The following is a 21,652-nucleotide window of genomic DNA, read 5'->3' on the forward strand; positions in this document are numbered from 1 at the left end:
CCCCCCCCCGCCGTTGTCCCGCTGATCCCGGGCTCCGATGTGACCGGTGCGAGCCCGGGATCAGCATGTCGGCTGTGTCACATGCGATCAAAGGGAGATCGGTACACGAGCTCCCTCCGGTCCACTCTCCGCTGTCAGAATGCGGAACTGATGTATGTTACATCACTTCCGCATTCTTGTGTCACTCTCCAGCTTCAGAAGCTGGAGAGAAGCTGATGAAGCAGATCTGTGCTTCATCAGCTTCTTTTGGGGGGTCCTAGGTGACATTAGGGGTCTTGGAGACCCCTGATGTCTCCATAAAGAGGACCTGTCACATATTTTGCTATCACATAGGGGGGTTTTATTAGCCCCCTATATGATAGCAATAAAGTTTAGTGGAAAAAAAATAGGAAAAAAAAATTAAAGTTCCCCTCCCCCAAAAAATGAAAGTTACAAATAAAAAAGAATAAAAAAAACCAAAAAAAATCCCCACCCCTACATACACGCATGCAAACATGCGGCGGGGGTGCATACCTGCGATAACGACGATTGCGCACATTACGTCGCACATGTTACATATCGCCGCAAACGTTGCATACTTTATGGTACGGGTATGGTAGTTTTCTGCGATTTGGTGGGTGCGCGCAATTTTAAGGCTTGACATTTTTGGTGTCTATTTACCCGACGTGACCCCGTCTTTTATGTTTTACAAAAAAACTGGGTAATAATAAATGTTTCCTAACATAATGTAAAAAAGAAACTTTTTTTTTTTTTTTTAAATTTCAGTCATTTTTTCCTAATTATAGTAAAAAATAAAACCCGCAGTGGTGATTAAATACCACCATAAGAAAGCTCTATCTGTCCCCAAAAAATGGTATAAAATGTATTTCAGTACAGAGTTGCATGACGGAATAAATGTCAGTCAAAGTACTGCAGCGCCGAATACTGAAAAATGGCCTGGACAGGAAGGGGGTCTAAACACCTGGTCTTCAAGCGGTTAATGGGACTTCTGGGACTTTGAAGCTGACCCAAAAAATAATTTGCTCCCCTTGGTCCATCTAGGATCCCCTCCTGAAACGGAACCCACCCATGGCACCCGTGTGAAAGGGCCCCAAGTGTTACTTAACTATAGGGAGTAACAAATCAGGTCCCCTCCCCTGCCAGGTAGGGCAGTGCCGTGTAAATCTCAGGACTGGATGGACAGCAGTAGAAATCCTTTGGCAGGTAAAAGCGCCCCACCCCCCGCACATGTATTTTATCCGTATTGTATTCAGCCATTTGCCTGGAGTTCGGCTTTATGACACTTAGCAGACGGCAGCCGTTGCCAGGTCCAGAGACATGGATGACTCTCACACGAGTATCAGGTTTATAACTGGGGATTATCTCCGCGGCCGCTGGTCAAAGACTGGAGATTACCAGGCCTGAGCCCTGTGTTAATAACACATGCACGGGATGATACCTGCGTGAATCTGAGACCGATCCCTATGAAGGTGACCGCCTTACAGCTAACTCCCGTCTCCGACGCTTCTTTTCCCAGCGTTCCTCCTCCCCGCGCTCCGCTCACCTGAAGCACACTCAACCCCTCAGCTTATTAGTCTCATTTGCATAAGCAAATTAGGCTGCTTTGTTCTTGTGCAACATTGAATTTATCCTAATTAGACCGGGGACATGCCGTGTCCCAAATTATTAACAGTGGGTTGGACACTCTGTTGCTTGTTAAATCGGGATGCCTTCTCCTGCCAAGGCTGTTAAAGGGGGACTCCGGGCACCGGAGAGGAATGATAAAGGAAGAGTAGAATGTCCACTCATTCTAGATTACAGGGAGCCATTGCAGCAAGATTCAGCAGGCTTTTCACAGTGCTACCTGCTATGACTGCAGGGGTGATTTTGAAGCATGTCTGTCTATGAAAAAGGTCTATTTAAAGCAGACTTCTGTTCTTAACCCTTGCAGTGGGGCTACCCCGGCACTGCGAGGGTTAAGTGATTGTTTTCTCTAGGTGCTATAAAAAAAAAGTTATACTCACCTGATCCTCGGAGCCGGCTTGAAAAGATACAGGAGCTTCTTTGGGCAGTTAAAAGTCCCATAGACTTCATTGGAAATGCCCATAAACGCGCGGCAGAAGCATGTTGCACATTTTCGTGAGTGTTTTTATAACACGCGTTCTTCCATTGCCGCAATGTTTTATGAGCTGCCAATCAAAACGCTCATCTTCATGTAAGCACGTTAAAACGCGCATCAAAATATGCACAACGCGCAAACGGTGCCGCCTCGGGGTGAACCCGGCCTCAGTATAACTTTTTTGATTTTAGCACCTAGACAAAACGGGCAGTTAACCCTTGCAGTGCCAGGGTAGTCCCACTGCAAGGGTTAAGAACAGTTTTGCTCGGAGTTCTTATTTAGCTACCAAATGTATTATTCTGCACTGAAACCTTCATCTTATCTCTTAATGATCTTGTTTTATATTTGGAAAAGCCAATAAAAAGGAAAGGTAATGGTGAAAAAAAAAACTATTCTGGGTTTAATCAATCATTTTTGGCACATAAATATATTAATAGTCCGCATAACAGGGGGTGTGTCCATTGCATGAATACATTGTCTGGAAGGCGTCTCTCTTTCTCATGACAGAAAGTTTAGAGGTACGGGTATCTAAACCCAAAAACAATCACATGGTGGCTGGAAGTAATTTCCTTTCACTTCCTGTCCTAGAGACACTACAGGAAGTGAGAGGAAATCTCTTGGAATTGTCCCTTCTCGTCACCAGGTGTCCCCATTGGAAGATTTTATTTATTACAGGTATTTATACAGCGCCGACAATTTACACAGCACTTTACATAGTTGCACATTCACATCAGTCCCTGTACTCTAGGAGCTTACAGTCTAAAGTCCCTATCTCACATGCATACATACAGGGCCAATTAACCTTACAGCATGTCTTTGGAGTGTGGGAGGAAACCCACACAAGCAGAAGGAGAGCATGCAAACTCCATGCAGATAGTGACCTGACCGAGATTTGTACCAGGAACCTGCAAGGCAGAAGTGCTAACCACTACGCCACTGATTTCCCTATTATTCCTGTTCTGGTGGAAAATGTAAAATTTGGATTTCTCATCACTTTCTGTCCCAGTGACAGTGGTCAAAAGAACAAATAAAAAGGGGGTAAGTCTTAGTGGGGGTCTAATTCTTGCCCTCTGTATACAAAAGTAAAAATAAAAAAAGTTTTGACTTATACCTTCAATCCCGGGTGCTGCCCTCTGCTGGACATTGCAGGTGTAGCATGGACTCTTGTCATTTGACAGATGGAATATGTGAGACGCGATGACAGCATGATAACTACGCAATTAAACACAACAGTTACAATTGAAGAACATCTTTATCTTTCTTTAAGGAGAGGTTTTAAAACCGCAGCACCCTGGGGAAGACCCGGCTGTAAAGGAAACATTCTCTTGTGGTGACGGGGTTCCATGCCACTGATAGGCAGCTGCATTCTGCCTATCAGTGAATAGGGCTCGTTCACACCAGCAGATGTACCTTAAGATGGGCTTAATGCACACACTGATGTCCATTGTAATGCATTGTTACAACAATCACATTGTGTCCTTTAATACCTCCCATTTGAACTTCTGTTTAGTGCTGGTGTGCGCTGTGATGTTTGTTACAAGGCATTGCATTGCTTCCTTTTTTTAAAGTGACATTAAACTCAGGAGTGAAATCTTAAAATACATTCAAGTCCCTTAACTATTAACAAAAATGTATCTTATTTGTGTATCACTCAGCCTGGGGCGTAACTAGAAATCACAGGGCCCCATAGCCAAAGTTTGTATTGCTAGTTAAGGCACCTGCAGAGCCCACCTTATATACCAAACAGCCCACCTGAGAGTGACCCTGCAGAGCCCACCATAGACTCTCTATAGTGGGCTCTGCAGGGTTTCAGATGGGCTGCACACCTTTTACCTGTCAGCGCTGTCCGCCTCCGTGGTCGCCGGGCCCGCCTCCTCTTCCGTCCCTGGCCCCGCCTCCTCTTACATCACTGGCCCCACCTGCTCATAGGTAGCTGGCCAGTGATGTAAGAGGAGGCGGGGTTGCTCTTAGGCGGGCCCGCGTTCCTCCTTCGCTGCAAACGCTGGCCTCTTCTGTCGTAGCTGCTGGCTGTCACTGACACAGCTCCGCAGCGACTGTGAGGGGAAACGCCGCTGCTGAGCTGTGTCAGTGACAGCCAGCACCCTTACATGCCTTAGCGACCCAGGCGGTCCACACGCATCAGAGGGATGCCCTGGTCGTGCCCCCCTGTGCCCGGGCCACATAGGGGCCACCTGGGTCGCTATGGCGATTGTTACGTCACTGCACTCAGCTGTAGATCCTCAAATCATCTCTGAATTGGTGCGGACACTGTCCTTCCTTCTGGAGGGTGGGTCATTTTGTTCCCCATGGTCCCTGTGTGTGTTGTGAAGTGGCCACCGCTCCAAGCTCACTCCCGTAATGGACAATCTCACGTTTAGTTTATTAATTTGTATTGAGATTGTAGTCCATCACAGGAGTGAGCTTGCAATGGTGGCTACTTTACAAAACACACAGGGACCATGGGGAATAAAAGTAGCCCCCCTCCAGAAGGAAGGACAGTGTCAGCACCAATTCAGAGATGATTGGAGGATCTACAGCCGAGTGATACACAAATAAGATACATTTTCGCTAATCATAATAATCAGGGCTTAAAAAAATCCACTTGCGAGAGGATGCCGGAGCCGGATAAGTAGCTTCCGTTGTAATTAAACGGCCAGCTGGGAGCTTCTTGGATGGCGGTTTACATTCTCCCTCTGATCTCCTCTCCGGTCCCCGAATGATATATATATTACATCACTTCCGCATTCAACTGTCATTACCGGCTACAGAAGCTGGGGAGAAGCTGATGAATCAGATCTATGCTTCATCAGCTTCTCTGGGGGTCCCTAGGTGACATTAGGGGTCTTGGAGACCTCTAAAGTCTCCATAAAGAGGACCCGTTATGTACATTGGCTATCACATAGGGAGCTTCTTAGCCCCCTATGTGCGCAGACTGTGGAATGTCCCTTAGGCGACCTCACACCTAATGCAAGTCAATGGACCTACATAAGACCTGATGACGTGGCCCTGGGGACCGGTCTAGCAGCCCAGAGGGAGCCAGCGGGGCCAAGGATCAGGTAAGTAATACAGATTTATTTGACACCCCCCTACCCTTGCAGGGGTAACCCCACTGCAAGGGTAGTTTTTTGTTTGCCCGGAGTTCTTCTTTAAGGCAGACATGTAGTAAAAGTTCCCCTAGGGTTATTTAATAGTGATTGTTTGGTATACCTGTATGGGGGTATTCGGGATAGGTTTCAGATGACGGAACCATAAAGCAAGCACTTGTTTTTGATCATTTACCATTGTCATTTTTGCTGAGCATTACATCCATTGGGGGCAAATGGGCACATAAATGGAGACATGATTCAGACATTGTGTATACAATACAATCAGTAGAATAAGCTGCAAATACACCAGAGCTTCTCTTTAACGCATCTGCCAGCCATTGTGACAGCGTTCATCCACCACTCCCCCCCGCGTCTCCGTATTTTCACACCGACCGTGCGAGATGGAACACTCGCCATATTATAATATCTATATAAACACCCAAGAGGAAAGAGCCGCATAAAGCCGGAGCACCGGGAGAAGGGGGGATAAAATAAAATATTATTTCGGCTTGATGTGAAATATAATTATTTTGCTATTTGGTTCCATTTTAGAGGGAGACCGGCTCGCTATTTCCAGCGCTGGCCGCTGTCGAGGGGATAATATGATAATGTTTCGCTTGATGTGAATGTAATATATATTTATGATCCTGCTGCTTGTGTTGAAGCCATCCCTAGATCTTTATTATTTACTCTCTGCTGGGTTCACAGCCATTTCCTCCTGTTTGAAGTGTCCGCCGTATTCTGTGTCGTACGCCTTCGGAGCCACATTATTAGGTGGCCAGTAACAGGTTTATTATGAGTGTAGAGAAGATGGATGGATCAGCTTTGGATCATATTGTGTTGCCTCTGGTGCCATGATCATCCCGTGGTCGGTTACATATGAGGCTTTTATGACTGTTCTGTGCTGCAGGAGGACTCTGCTCTTCTAACTCCCCTCTCTTGAAATACTCTGTGATGCCTGAGGACTCTGCCCCTTCCACTATCCAACTCTCCTCTCCTAAAATACTCTGTGATGTTGGAGGACTCTGCTCCTTCTATCTAACTGCCCTCTTCTGAAATACTCTGTGATGTTGGAGGACTCTGCCCCTTCCACTATCCAACTCTCCTCTCCTAAAATACTCTGTGTTGTTGGAGGACTCTGCTCCTTCTATCTAACTGCCCTCTTCTGAAATACTCTGTGATGTTGGAGGACTCTGCTCCTTCTAAGGCCCCATTCACACCTGACCGTTTTGTAGCGCGTCCTACGCTCGATGAACGCTCTACAAAACGGTCAAAAAAATAAATAGCATTGTAGTCAATGGTATCGTTCCCACCTGTCCGTATTTCCGCCCGTCCCGAACGCACTACAAAACGGCCCACGCATGAAAAGGTCCCGGAGCGTTTTTTGCTGCGTATTGGTCCGTTTTGTAGGGCGTTTTCCATTTGTATACTGCCAAGTAGCCTTTGGAATCGCGCGACGGTCGCGCGACTTTTTTACCGCGAATCGCGGTAAAAAAAACGCGTGACGGTCGCGCGACAGACGCGCATATTACAATACGCATAGGTGTGAATGGGGCCTAACTCCCCTCTCCTGAAATACTCAGTGATCTTGGAGGACTCTGCTCCTTCCGCTATGCAACTCTCCTGTCCTGAAATACTCTGTGATGTTGGAGGACTCTGCTTCTCTTGAAATACTCTTTGACCACCTTCAGGAGGTGTATGCTGGGAGAAATCAACACACGTCTATTGAATGTGTTGAAAAGCTGTGAGAAAATAACTCTCGGAGAAAATAATTTTCTTGTAAATACAAAACACTTCTATGTCTCTCCATAGAATAGGTAGAGGGTCAATCAGCCTTTTATTACTACTGTCTGCCTCAGTCTCCGCAATCTCCATAGGATCCATAGTCATACATGCAGCAGTATGCCTCCAGGAGACCGCACCGGGGGTGTCCAGTTCCAAGGCTGGTCAGGTCACTATCTGCAAGGAGTTTGCATGTTCTTCCTGTGCTTGTGTGGGTTTCCTCCGCGTACTCCGGTTTCCTCCGACACTCCAAAGACATGCTGGAAGGTTGGTAGCAATTGTGAAACATGGAGCAGCTCTACCGTCATGTCTCCAATGTTGCCGCCGGAACCTAGGTGCCCGGTAAAGCTTCTGCCAGAGCCTTCACTCAACAGCAGGTAAAACCCCCTTACATGTAGTTTTTACCTAATGCTGGAAGGTTAATTGGCTCCTGTCTAAAGCTGCCCTGTATCTGTGCGTGAGATATGGACCAAAGATTGTAAGCTCCTTGAGGGTAGACACTGAGTGTCGGCGCTATATACATACCCGTAACCCAATGGCTACAATTCAGTCCTTCTCTTTGAACCTGATCTAGGTAGAGAACTCATTATTAGAGATGAGGTTGGGCTTGATGTGAACCCAGTTTGGCTCAGTTCGCCCAAGCCCACTCAAAACTAACCACCTTCTCCCGGCCCAATCAGTGGTGGCATTTGTGGTGGGAGCATTCCATGCCCCTTTGTGACGAAAAGCTGCAGGGAAGGGCATGCACCTCCCGCAACTGATTGGGTCGGGAGGAAGGGGCAGTGGTCAGAGTTTTGAGTGGGCTTGGGCGAACTGGGTTCACACCAAGACCAGCCTAATCACTACCTATGATATTGAAGCAAAAGTGTTACCAGACAGCCAGGAGAACTAGCATTTTCTGAACAAGGGGTCATCAATGGCAGACACGATTGCTCGTTTCCCTTTTATAACCGATCTCTTGTTTTCCTCCCCGCAGTCCGAGGTGTCGTGGATTCCAAACAAACATTACTCAGGAATATATGGGCTCATGAAGCTGGTGCTTACCAAGACTCTCCCAGGCAGCTTGGAGCGGGTCATCGTCCTGGACACGGATATCACCTTTGCCACGGACATCGCTGAGCTGTGGGCTGTCTTTCACAAGTTCAAAGGTCAGATAACTTTCTTTTTTTCTAATTTGCGGGTTTAAAACCGCAACTGTCGATCTGAGCACCCCGCTCTCTATCCATTTCTATAAGGGTATAATCTGATTGTACAATCCCTGTGCCGTCTCATTTAAATTTACCAAAACTATGTAATATGAGGGCCAACTCATGCAGTCCAATCAATTTCTATCCAATTGCACAGGCCCTTACATTACATAAATGTTGGTAGAGCTAAAGGAGATTGTACAATCAGACTTCCTAGTATATGGTCAGCAAAAGTGACACTAAACTCAGGAGAGAAATCTTAAAAATAAATTCAGATACCCCAACTATTAACAAAAAATGTATCTTATTTGTGTATCACTCGGCTGTAGATCCTCAAATCATCTCTGAATTGGTGCTGACACTGTACTTCCTTCTGGAGGGTGGCTACTTTTGTTCCCCATGGTCCCTGTGTGTGTTGTAAAGTAGCCACCGCTCCAAGCTCACTCCCTTGATGGACTACAATCTCAATACAAATTAGTAAATGAAATGTGAGATTGTAGTCCATCACAGGAGTGAGCTTGGAGTGGTGACTACTTTACAACACACACAGGGATCATGGGGAACAAAAGTAGCCCCCCTCCAGAAGAAAGGACAGTGTCAGTTTCCATTGAAGTCTAAGGGGGAAAATGAGCTGCAAACTTTTTTCTGTGTCTGATGTTTTGCTGCTCAGGTGTGAACACAGGCCATTGAAAATCATGGGAGTTCTTGTGTTGGGCATTTTGAGGAGCTTTTTGTACTGCTCAAAAACTAGGGATGCACCAATACCGTTTTTTCGGTATCGAGTACCAATATTTCCGCTAGCGGGGAGCCAGCTTCCTGGGCAATTAGGAAGCCGGGTGGCATGTCATTACCTGCTTGATTGCCGAGGAAGCCGGCTCCATGCTGCTCCATGCTGCTTCCTAGCCAATCATCATCGAGCTGAGGGCAGGCTCTATGAGAGTCATGACAGAAGGAAGTTCATATGCACAGGGCTGAGTGGAATGTTGTTAGTGCATTGAGGAAGTACATCCTATGGGCATCTTTAATACGTAAATTTACAAGCTTATAGATGGATATGGTTATTAGGAGCGGGATAGAACTTATGAAAATTCAATATAGACATTCAGATTTATTTTTCGTTTTTCACCATAGATTAGGGGTATAAGGTTAGGGGTTAGGAAAATACAGCTTTACACTTTATTGTAACTTGTTTTTATTATTGTAAGCCTCCTGTACCACTTCATGGTGTTGAGGAATGGGTTGAAACAAGGGGTGGGCAGTGGCAGAGGAAAACAATAGTGATTGGAGGTCTGCAATCACGTGGATCTATCAGTCACCAGGTATCCATCAGACCTGTAGGCATCAGACTTTCATTTGATGCAGCCAAAGCTGTCCATACTGGGGCACTGCCGTCTCAAGTTTGTGGGTCCCTTTCACAGCTCAGTCTGCCAATTAGAACGGCGAGGCACTTACAGACTTCCCGCTATTTAGTGGTGCTTAAAGGTTAGCGGCCCTCAAAGTCCAAAACACATGTTGAATGAGTCTTGTGGTGTTTTTTTCTCCATTTAAGTTGTAGCAATCATGTGTGGAGAAAGGTCAACACCTTTGCTGATTAGTGTTATCAGCATCTGCTCACAGCCCGGGAAAGGGCAGGAACTGACACTTCCTAATGAGCCATAAGAAGCATGATTCAGTGCCAAGATCGCCACTCACCTCCTGTTGTCAGTATTTTCTTCCACTTAAAGAATCAGTCCACCCAAAACTGACATTTTATTTTCTGACCATAGATACCCTTTAAACATTTTTATCTAGTTAAAGTGCACCTTTACCCCCTTTCACTAAAAATCACATCACCATGCAGCTACGTACCGATATTAAATCATCTTACATTTATAAGTTAATCAAACATTTTTGCCTTTAATTACATTTACTGTTTCCCCACTTCCTGGTTGAGTGAGGCACTGGTGATGTAGCCCGGTAGCCCTGGCCTCACAGATGCACCCTGGGAAGGTTACATCACCAGTGCCTATCTGGGAAATCTCAATTGCAAAATCTCATGGGGGGCATTTTTCCCCCTGAGATGATGTGCTCTGTCACGTGTTCCAGGAGGCGGACCCAGAGTTTAAGGAAGTAAAGGGAGATGGGTAATCTCCCCTTAATGAAAAGAATGGGGATGAGAAAGAAAAAATAAGGTATGCAAATATATATATATATAACATTTCTAAAGCTGCCTTTGTTGTCATTCTTAAGATAAGAATGAAGTTCCTCATTAATGATTCAATTGACAATATTTCTAATCCAATCTAGTAAACAAGACACAAAAAGCATAAGATGACCAATATTACCTTTACTTGCCAAAAAAAGCATCTTCTGTCCTCCTTTCTGATTTAGTTTTATTTTTTTTTACTATGGCTTAACCTTCACTGACTTCATGGTTGGGTTATACCAACTGCCCCTGCCACCCCCGTCTAAGAAGCCTATGCTCACCCACGCCCATGCTCGTCACTGAGGTCGGGTCCCTGTACAGTGAAATGCTGGTTGGGCAGGGCTTAGTTACAAAGTCAGGCAAAGTTAAGCTCCAGCAATAGAGTGGAATTGAATCAGAGAGGAGCTATCACGTTCCTGGCTGGAGACTGGTTGGATATGGAGGCTCCACTTGCATTTTGTGTCCCCCAAACTCTGAGGATGGGAACAGAGCCTGAGAAACAGCAAGTAGCACGGGTGCCAGTGGATGGGGCAACACCGTGCCAGGCAGAAGTCCAGAATCAGGATTGGGTAGAGCAGAGCCGAGGTAACACCAGGCGGACAGCAAGGTACCAGAGCAGTAGGCAGAATCAAGGTCAGACAAGACAGGGGTCACACCAGTCGGGCAGCGAAGTACAAGGGATGAGACAGAGGCAAGGTCCAGTTACAATTCCAAGGTCAGAAGGCAGGCAGAAATCAGGAGCAGTCAGGTTCAATCCGGTTCAAGATGCAGGAACATTAAACAGGCAGAGCAAACAGGATCACAGGGAACAGTTGAAAGACCATCCAGCAACTAACCCCAGGCTGTGCTTGCTTTAAATAGGGAGATTCATTAGAGGTACTGCATCACTTCCTGTGCGCCAGATTAGCGCGCCTGTCGCATACGTCCCGATGCGCGCAAGTGCCCGTTTTCCCATGGTACGAAAAACGGGACCACGCGCATGCGCAGTAGACCTGGTTACCTTACAGGAGCACAGAAGAGGCTTTTCAGGCTAAGAAGCATAGTAGATTGGATATCTGTAAAAACAAATCAAGGCAACTGGACTTGCTGCTTATTTCTCCAAGACGTTTCACTGCTCATCCGACCAGCTTTTCAATTCAAAATGATTGGTACAAAATCTCTGGGAATAAATACGGTGAATGTTGCTCCAATCAATTCACCCTATTTACTCCCAGAGAATTTTTGAAAGTCATTCTGAATTGAGAAAGCTGGTCGGATGTCCAGTGAAACGTCTTCAAGAAAAATACAGCAAGTCCAGTTGCCTTAAATTATTTTTAACAGATATACCATGACCTGGCTGAATGAGAATCGTCACAGACATATAGTAGATTGGATTTTCTGGTGATAGAGTTTTAACTTTGAGAAATTATTATGATACAGGATTTATATAGCGCCAACAGTTTGCGCAGCGCTTTACAATATAAGGAAGACATTACAATCGCAATACAATTCAAGACAAGATGCTAAGGAGGGCCCTGCCCCTGAGGGCTTACACTCTAAAAGGGAGGGAGAAATGTGAACATTTCATAAATGCATACGAGTAGCAGGTAGTAAAGTTTGCTAAAATCCATTTTGACTAACGGCTTTCATCAAGGGTTAAAGGCTGCTACAGGTCCCCAGCGGTTGCATCTTCTCCTGCCGGTCCCGGTGGCGTCATCTTGTTCTTCTATAGACTCCTTTTGACACCCGGCAGAACCCAGAGCAAACCATTGATGTCTGGATTCTGATGACCTCTTAGATGTTTATTTCTCCATCTGGGTATAAATCTTAAGTTTTCTAACTGTATTCTAGCTAAGTGTACTCATGAATTATTTATCCGCAAAGTGTTCTTTCACTGTATAAGCAGGACCATATTCCCTGACAAGGCTGCCCTTTACGGTGGTGGAGAATGCGCTTCCTGGGCTTCTCTGGTCTCACAAAAGGGGGTTAAAAATGTTGTTTTGCAGTCAAGCAGCATTACAAAGCATCCGTGCCTACCTCCGCTATGAACCGCTAAGGGGCAGCGTTCAGAACACGCACTTGGGGGGGCACTTGGAACCACATCTCTGGCTGGTAGAAACTAGCACTTCACAGAAGTTTCTATAACTTTCAGCAGAAGAAAAGAAAAAGGAGGTTTATATGGAAATACGTTGCCGAAGAATCCGAGCAGGAAGATAAAGCCGCTGAACTGATATGACCATTTCCCATAATCCTATCCTTCTGAGGCCGGACTGGGTATAAGCTCAAAGCAAACATTTTCACCAGCACAATCGTTTATTCACATGCGGACTAAAGTATCACAGGCCAACGTTTCAGGACTATACACAATTATTTTCTTAAAGAACTCCAGTAATTACAAAAGTTAACCCTCGCAGCGAGACTACCCCTGTACTGCAAGGGTTAACTGCTCATTTTTCTCTAGGGACCTGAATACAGATGATATTCTCACCTGATCCTCGGTCTCACAGCGGTCAGCGCTCACTCTGCTCCAGCTGTGGTATGTCCCTTGGCATCCTCACGTCTAATACAAGGCAATGGACCTGCACTGGAAGTGATGCCGTCACAGGTCCTTAGACCACCAGAACCTCAGGAAAAAGAGGCTTCAGAGACCGGACTAGCAGTCAGGAGGGATCGAGAATCAGGTGAGTATATCTTCTTTTATCCGGCCCCTAGACCAAAATGAGCAGTTAACCCTTGCATGGTGGGGATAGCCCAACAGCAAGGGTTAACTTTGTTCATTCCTGGAGTTGTTTTTTTTAAAGCATAGTGAAGTTGGAATGGAAATAAAGGGTGCCAGAACATATTTTGCACATGACCAGACTTCCTTAGATTGACTCAAAATGAAACTGCCAAAAAAATAGGACTCCTGGAAAGAAGATAGTAAACACTTTCCGTTTACCGCTGAACATTGCTGTAACAAAGAGAAACCCCCTCCTGGTGACTCTCAGAATCCCTCGTTTTTGGGGTTGTTAGAATTCTGAGCCTCTGCTTCACTCTGTGGTTCCTCCCGCCAACGCATATGGCACTACAGGATAGTAATTACATACTGCGCGAACCACCGGGTCCCTAAAAATACATTGTTCAATCTTCCCGCAGTCCCCTGTACAGAAGAGCTCAGACTGGAGGGACAAGCAGTGCATGGAGCTAATCGCTTCTGCTACAGTGCTCATGTGCTAACATGGTTCATGTTGATAGGAAGAGAGAGAATAATGACAGAGAGGTGAGCTCATCAGTCTACTGCTTCTCCTTGCACTGTCCAATCACAGACAGGAGGAGGGACAAGACCTGTAAGTGTTACTGAAGTGCAGCAGTTTAAAATCAAGTCTTTCCTGCCAGATAGGGCTTTGCTGTGTGAGAGCTGTGTAAATCTCAGGGCTGGATGGACAGAAATACAAACCCCTTGGCAGGTAAACAGCCCCCGTATATGCCTTTTATTTGTGTATTTAGCTGTTTTCCTGGAGGTAAACTTTACAATGCAGCAGGAAGGCAGAGATCCTCTTGGCCACAGTGGATGTGTATACAAGGAAACATCCTTACAATTGCAGCAACCACAAGATGCAAGTAACTGTTGGGTGTTTAGACTCTCCAGCATCTACCAAAAGATAAAACATCAGATTTGGGTGTCAATTAGACACCATGGCAGTGCTTTGGCATAATCTCTTGACAGAAGGTTACTGTTTGTTATCGAACCTTACTAGAGCAGACCTCCCGTGTTCAGCAGAGAGAATGCTGCTAATGACATGTCGTAACATGGAAATATCAGAAAAGGTCAGAGATGTTTTGGGTGCCGGATCATTGGCTCCCATTGAAATATAATGGGATGGCTGCCAGCATCTGGAATTAATTATGTGCACAGTGGTATAGCTATATTTGTGTGTCAGCGTTCTCCAAGAGAGGGGGGTACAACACCGTCATGGGACCTCTAGAAGCTTTGGTTCTGTAAGGCTTGAAGTAGTATTTTGGCCTGGGCTTTTTTTTTTTTACCTTAAAGGAGAACTATGGGGTTAAGGCTTTTCCCCATAGTTCTCCTTAGGGTAACGGGAGGACACAAACTAGCGTCCTAGATTGCCCATGAACTTTGTGCAGATAGCATGCCAAGACTAACAAGCAGGCTCACAGATAAAACTGCATTGGTGTATCCTGTATGAATTAATACAGTTGCATAAGTTATTCCTACCTATTGCTTCCGTGTATTCTTTTGAAAGAGGGGTTTGTGTATGACAATTCACCCGCTGTGCATTACTTATCCGCAGCTGAGTTCCACAGAAGCCAAACCTTACAGATCGGAGCGGGGAGGGGGGAATCCAGCCCCTCCCCTGTCACGGCAGAGAGCCGTGACAGGATCGAGAGGTGAGCGAACGCTGGTATGTGTTCGCTCACCTCCCGATCTACTGAGCCGACCTGTGACAGTCTCATTGTCACAGGTCGGCTAGAACTATGAGGCGCGTGAAAAGCACTCACCTTATAGTTCTCATTTAATGCATTCTCTGCATTAGGGTAAAAACTGCCCAGAACCTTTTTGTCCCCCTCCGTTTTTCACAGATCAAAAGGGAGCAAATAAGAGAAGTTCATTGTTACAGCGTACAGACACTTTAATAAGACTTGTCATACCGTTCCTGGGTAATAGATCAGGCTATCAATCAAGCACCAGAGTTAAAGGAAACTCCCCGTGGAGGTGATATATAGAACAAAATGTCGGCCCCTCTATTTTCTTTTGGGCGAACCGCTCCCAAACGCGACCTGCCTTCCTGCGCTAATTTCCACCCTCACACTTCTCCTTTCATCTGCGTTCATCCTGAGCTCTTTAAACGATCCTATTTATTTTCCCTGTATCCTTCACGGACCGTACGCCAGCCGCATTCTCACCCTGCCCGTGTTCCCTCCGCCATCTCTGACTCGGCGCTGTGGACTGAATTAAAATCAGCCGGGGTGCTCTCGGCGGACCGATGTGAGCGGACTCTTAATTTATTTGTCGGTCGTCTTTTCCTCCCTACTTAAAGCTCGTGTGATGAGGTTCTTTCCACCTGTCAGGCGCTGGAACGCTGCGTGAGATTGCTACAACAGGGAATTTGGCCTTTGTGGATCGGCCTTGTTTTAAGATAAAAAACTTAGTCTCTGTATTAACCGTTTTTCTACAGATCCAGGGACTCCGCTGCGTTAATATTCATGATGTCAGACAGCAGTGTGCTCCGTATTAAAGGTAACGTCAGGCACTCCGCAAGAGGAGGAGAACACGATGGACACAACCAAGGACACTAGTGTGTCAATCCTTCTTTTAAATCTGAACTTTGGCCAGATATAGAAGACACAAATCACGTTCTGTATTTATTAATGCATCCTTACATGTATTTTTTATTTCAATGCAAGTAGTGTAGATACCTGAATTTAGCTTGGCATCAGTCTCTGTACAGAAGAGCTCAGACTGGGGGGAGTAGCAGCACAAGAAGCCAATCAGTTTATGATATGAAGCATGCTGATACAGGGATGCCCGATTGCTACAGCCCAACGCCTGGGACATGCAGTTCTGGATGCCAGGCAGGTGTGTTTTTTGCTACATTTAGCCCTGCTGCGGGCAAGTAGGGCTAAATGTGGAGCAGGGGAGCTGCCACTTGTTTTGTACAAGTGATCTGGGCAGCTGTACTTGTAGTAGCCTGCTTGTCCATCCTGACCACTATCCCCCACTATTCTGGAGGACCCGGGACCACGGCAAACGACTTCAGGATGGAGAGCAGAGAACATCCATTCTCTGATCTGCTCTGTGTAATCCGTGAGACAGGAGCGCTGTACTCACAGCGTTTCCTGTCCCAGCTGTCACAAGCCAGGCTGAACAGGAGATCGAGCACAATGCTGTGCTCAATCATCTGTATTGAAGGGGAGGATCCATAAAGAGAACTTGTCACCTCCAAACGCTATCACATAGGGGCTTGTTAGAGCACTTGCAGTCATCACAATTCCAATCTCCTCCAACGCTCTCACCTCAGCTTCCCTGAACTTCCTGTCCAGTACAAGATCACAAGAGACGTAATAGCCTGCAGCAACCATCCATCTACTAGCCTGGAGGAGGATGGAGGGAGAAGGGAGCAGAGGATTGGCTTGCCTTGCTGTGTCTGTGTGATTGTGGAGACACACAGCTTACTAGCACACACAAGGGTAGCTCCATAGGACCCTACAAGGGAAAGGTACCACCCTAAAACAGGACACGAGGGCCAGTGCTGATTCTTTAGAAAAACTTTTACACATCATGGTGCAACATCGATCATAAGTGATTTAATCAGCATTCAAATTCGAAATCTAGGAGGATGAGCCCCATCCGCGATGTCTGCGACCAATGACAGCTGCAAATTTCAGATATTTGGTATCGGCATCTTACTAAAACTTCAAATCACTCATACGGAGAATGCACACCTCCCCTTTAAACAAAAGTGCCTAAAGAAAGTTGGCACGGTAGTCGGTATTCCTTGCAGCTCGTTTAAGCCCGCCACGCCATGTGTCTGCCTCGCGCTAAGCGGCCGAGCGTGAGACATGTGACTGACTGCGCCAAGAATAACATCAGAACGCGCTGCTTTGCTTGTTATGACATTATTCAGCTCCCACGTTTCATCCATCAACCTGTTCACCCTCAATTTGTCACTTACCCCTCTCTCCATCACGCGCCTCAGCTATTCGTCATCCTATCAGTGTCGTCGCAAAAACTTTACCAGCCCGTCCATCGATCAACCGCACTTCATTATCCAGACACGGAGAGCTGCAGTTCGAGCCCATCATGTTTGCTGACAGGCAGTGTATACACACTGTGATATTTCAGGGAACATACTCTCCTCTTCTTCTAAATTTCACAGATATGATGAATATTCCAACCTTTGTCGTGCTAAAGATGTTCTTAAAGGGCAAAATAAAATGTATGTGATCCCAACCAATAAAAACTTATAGAAGCTTTTATGTCTTTCTGAATTTGATTTTACTATTTTTTTTTCTAATCTCCGGCTTTCGTTAACCCTTTAAGGACAAATGCCTTTTTTTTTCTTCATTTTTTGTTTACATGTTATAATCCACATTTTAGGCCTGAAAATGACTTAAAACCCCCAAACATTATATATTTTCTGAAAGCCAAGACCCTATAGAATAAAATGGTGGCATTTACCATATTTTATGTTGCACAACATTAGCGCAACTTATTATCAAACCCAAAATGTTAGTGAAAAATGCACTTAAGTTAAATGTAGTGCCCCAAAACATTATCAGGGTTATTCACTAAAGGGTGAAGAGTTTGGAGAAGACTGGAGAAGTGAACAATCTAGGACAACATAGCTGATTGGGAAAAAGTCTCCAATTCAGCTCACTTTCCAGTTCAGCTATGTTGTCCTAGATTGTTCACTTCTCCTGCCTTCTCCAAACTCTTCACCCTTTGTGAATAACCCTGTTATAGTTTGGAGCGATTTGCTCTCACTTCCTGCACTTCCGGACAGGAAATCATTCCAACCAGACACAGATAGCCCAATAACACGGTAGAGGTTTCTTCTCCAAACCCTTCACCCTTTTGTTAATAACCCCCTGTATGAAACCATTGTTTTTAAATATAAAAGGTGAGGTTACAACGAGTAAATAGATACCCAACATGCCCAGGTTAAAAAGTGTGCGCGTCCGTGAAACTGCGACAGAATTCAGTACCCCAAAAAGTCCATAGACAACGCTTTAAAAGCCCCTACAGGTCATCAGGGAGGGGGCTGGTACACTGCAAACATTGTGCAGCAGAGCAGCCATATGCTCTGCCTGACCCCTTCCACGTGACCCAAAGAGATGCCGCCTGAGACAACAGCCTCAGGCTAACTCGTTATATGGATGGCCTTGTATCGACCAATGCTAATGTAGAAAAACAGCAGTTAATAAAAAAAAAACAAGATGTTTCTAGGGCTTCCATGACTAGCGGCCTCATCAGCATATCATAATTAAAGTGTATCTCTTGCCCAAACTGTTTTTTTTTTGTTTTTTTGTTAAAAGAGGCCAATTGGGGTACTTACTCCTACTCACCTTATCCAAAACTAGAATAAAAATGTTTGCTGTTTCCTCTATTATCCATGACTCTCCCCATGTGCCTCCCTGATCCGTGTTTCACTTTGTTACTTAAAGTGACATTAAAGGATAATTTTTTTTCCCTCCCCCCATGTTAATGTTAGCACTTAACTTAAACAATGTTTCTTAATCCGATCTTCCTCTTCTTTCCTGATGTTTTCATCTGTCCCTCCAGCGGTGCGGCGGCTCTCCGATCCAGCGCTAAACTCCTCTGTCCCTCTGATCCAGCGGTGTCTGCATGCGGGTGCACGCGTCCATAGACTTACCTTGCGTCTCTGCTCATCTCCCGGCCGAGAATCCGAACTGCGTATACTCCCGCCCCAAGATGCTTTGCGGCCGCCAGAGCAGTTTAGTTTTCTCGGATGGGAGCACGCAGCGAAAACAGGGTAAGTTTAAAGTTTTTATTTTTTTAAAAACATTTTGCCTATATCTACTGCTTGCTAGCCAGTAGAGTAGGCAAAAGATACGAAAGCTTTAGAACCGTTTTAAGTTCTCAATATCCTGTGGGGCTAAGTCCCATCTACTAGACCCTATCATCCTGTCTTTAATGGCTACTGAGGCGCTCTCATTGGACAAGAGGCTGGCAGGTGGACTGCATGCGGGTGCACGCTTGGAAGAAGGAGAAGAAGGTGCACAGTGGAGGGCTTGGAAGAAGGAGAAGAAGGTGCACAGTGGAGGGCTGTCTGTAGGTAATAAAAGGCTGCTTCTAAGGCCCACTCTTAGGTACAACTTTCAAAAGTTTAAATTGTCTGATCAATTTTTTTAAGCTATGCATATAACATATTCAACATTAAAACATGTTATTCATATCTACAGCTGCGGTGACAAATCTGGCTCTGCCACATGTTGACTCCTTTGTCTGGCAACATGAGATTTCCTGATGCTAAAAGTTACTCCCAGGCGGCACATTGATTGACTACTTCTCCATGGGTGAATCCTAGTTTCAAAAGTCACACTACCGCCATTTTCCTGCAGTGCCTGACTCCACGCCTGATAAGCCATCCATTTGGTCAATGCCTCATGAGCTCATTGTGTCCTTAGAGACAGCGGTGCCCTGAAGCCCCTTTCCGCAGCGTGTTATTTAAAACAACGGCATAATGTCCCTCTGGGGATTTTAAATGAACAATTCCATTTAGAGGAGGAATTCTCATGTGTGAATGTATACGGTGGTAATCTCATGCATGAATTAATCCGTTCCTATGTTCTCTATACATGTCTGATGCTCCAGGCGAAAGAACCGCTGTGTGCGCTGGAAGATGAAGTTATATTTTTAAATCAGAAGCCCAGACACATGGCGAAACAAACACATTATATACACTATATTACCAAAAGTATTGGGACGCCTGCCTTTACACGCACATGAATCCCAGTCTTAGTCCGCAGGGTTCAATATTGGGTTGGCCCACCCTTTGCAGCTACAACAGCTTCAACTTTTCTGGGAAGGCGTCCACAAGGTTTAAGAGTGTGTCTATGGGAATGTAGGTCTATTTCTTGAGGTACATGCAGCAAAGCATAAAACACTCAGTTCTCCCTGATGAGAGGGATCCTGTGAGACCCCGAAATGTTGCATGAGTGTAGTATGCTATGCTGCGTGTACGTCAAAAAATCTGATTTGCAATTGGAGTGCCCGTGTCCATATTTCTGCCTCATTATAGGGATGGCCCTGTTTCCACGATTTGTCAGTATACACAACATATTAGTACCTTATGGCAGACTTACCTTGCAAGGAATCCCCTCCAGTGCTGCAATGTCACCCACCGTCCTCAGCGCTTCCATGTTCTCCCGCTCTTTTTCCAGGTTCGGACTCTAAGGCCTCCTGATTGGCCAGACTGGGATGACGTATCTCCTGCACATGCATGCAGGAGTTACTGCATCTCGGCACACAGCCTCTTAAAGGGGATGTAAGTGAAATTGTTAGTTTGCCATACATAGCAACGGTAGGTAAGTCATATTCACTTTAAGAAGACAGCCATTGACTTGCAATAGAAAACACCACAATTTTTCTTGACAGGTGCCCTCATAGCACGATGGGCGGTCTGCCTTGCCGCAAGTGACCCCTCTGATCTACTACCGGCTCCTCCAAGAATTACTCCTCCGCTCAGACCCCTCCGCCACCTCACTGCCTGTGTGCGCCGTTTATCATTGGTTTTATAGATAACAATGCGGCCACCAAACAGGAGGGATAAGCAGCCATCTTCCCCTCGACGTGGGCCAGGTGATTAAAGGACTGTCCAGAGGCGCAGTCGGCAGAGAGAGGTCTCCGTGCGGGACGCCGCTCTCCTGTGCGAATGAACTATTATCGCTGTCACAATTATGACTTTGCAAGTGGCATTCCGAGGCGGGGAGAGTAGATTAAACGCTGCAGTGGAGAATCTTAATGGCGAGCCGAGGCCGCCTTTGCCGAATGTGGCTTAATAACTCCGAGAAGAGGATTTGAGGCATTTAAATAGTTTTAACGAGACTGTAACATGAGTGATGACGCAAATACTCCAGAACGCATCGGCAGCCGCTGGAATCACAATGGCTCAGGCATGCCTTTTCTTCGCTTTCATCTTGTGCTGCAACAACAATAAACCCTGTTCTACATATTCCGCTATGCATGACATGCAAATTTAAAGGAGGATGACGAGCCAAAATACAAGTTGGCTTATGGAAAAGAGTTATTAATGATATTCAGGAATATGCCTTAAAGTTCCCTACTTTAGCTAAATTCACACCAAAAAATAAATAAATATAAATATATATATATATATTCTACTGGCTTAAAGACCTAGAAAAAAAATAGACATATGCTTAAAAGCCAACCACGGCATACACAGCATGGCAACTGTTTTTAGTGCCATCTGAGTCACCAATCCATTCCCTGTCCGTTCTTTGGACCACTACTACTGCAAACTACACTAGTGACACCCACCCTGAGCTGTCTCCATCTTGTAAGCCCATTTTGGTACCACCCACTCTGGCCCATTAACTTGAAGAGCAATTGTCACTTACCCATTCAGACTCAGAGTGTGTTTTCAAAAGCCCCCCCCGTTATACCTGCACTGCAACCCATCTAGCACCACTCCTTCCTCTACTGCACCACACTGGAATTCAGTATGTCCACTGGTGTCAGAGGCTAGACGGAGTGGTGACATCACCCTTCCGTCATGTGTTATTGCACAGGTCTAGTGATTGCCTGCTAGCTATACTCGTGAATTTTCAATGGAAGGAATTCACATGCCCC

At 45.7% G+C, this 21,652-nt stretch overlaps 1 protein-coding gene across 2 annotated transcripts in view; it reads left to right on the forward strand.

Annotated features, from left to right (window-relative positions):
• Nucleotides 1-21,652, forward strand: part of LARGE1 (LARGE xylosyl- and glucuronyltransferase 1) — a 245,859-nt gene that overhangs the window by 120,648 nt on the left and 103,559 nt on the right. For both annotated transcript variants that reach the window (XM_018560110.1, XM_018560111.1), the window contains exon 5: nucleotides 7,943-8,114. In XM_018560110.1, coding sequence (XP_018415612.1) covers nucleotides 7,943-8,114 — 172 coding nt within the window. The remainder of the gene's footprint in view (nucleotides 1-7,942; nucleotides 8,115-21,652) is intronic.

The sequence above is a fragment of the Nanorana parkeri genome, unplaced genomic scaffold (assembly GCF_000935625.1).
Source record: "Nanorana parkeri isolate BGI_ZX_2015 unplaced genomic scaffold, ASM93562v1 scaffold432, whole genome shotgun sequence".
Lineage (NCBI taxonomy): Eukaryota > Metazoa > Chordata > Amphibia > Anura > Dicroglossidae > Nanorana > Nanorana parkeri.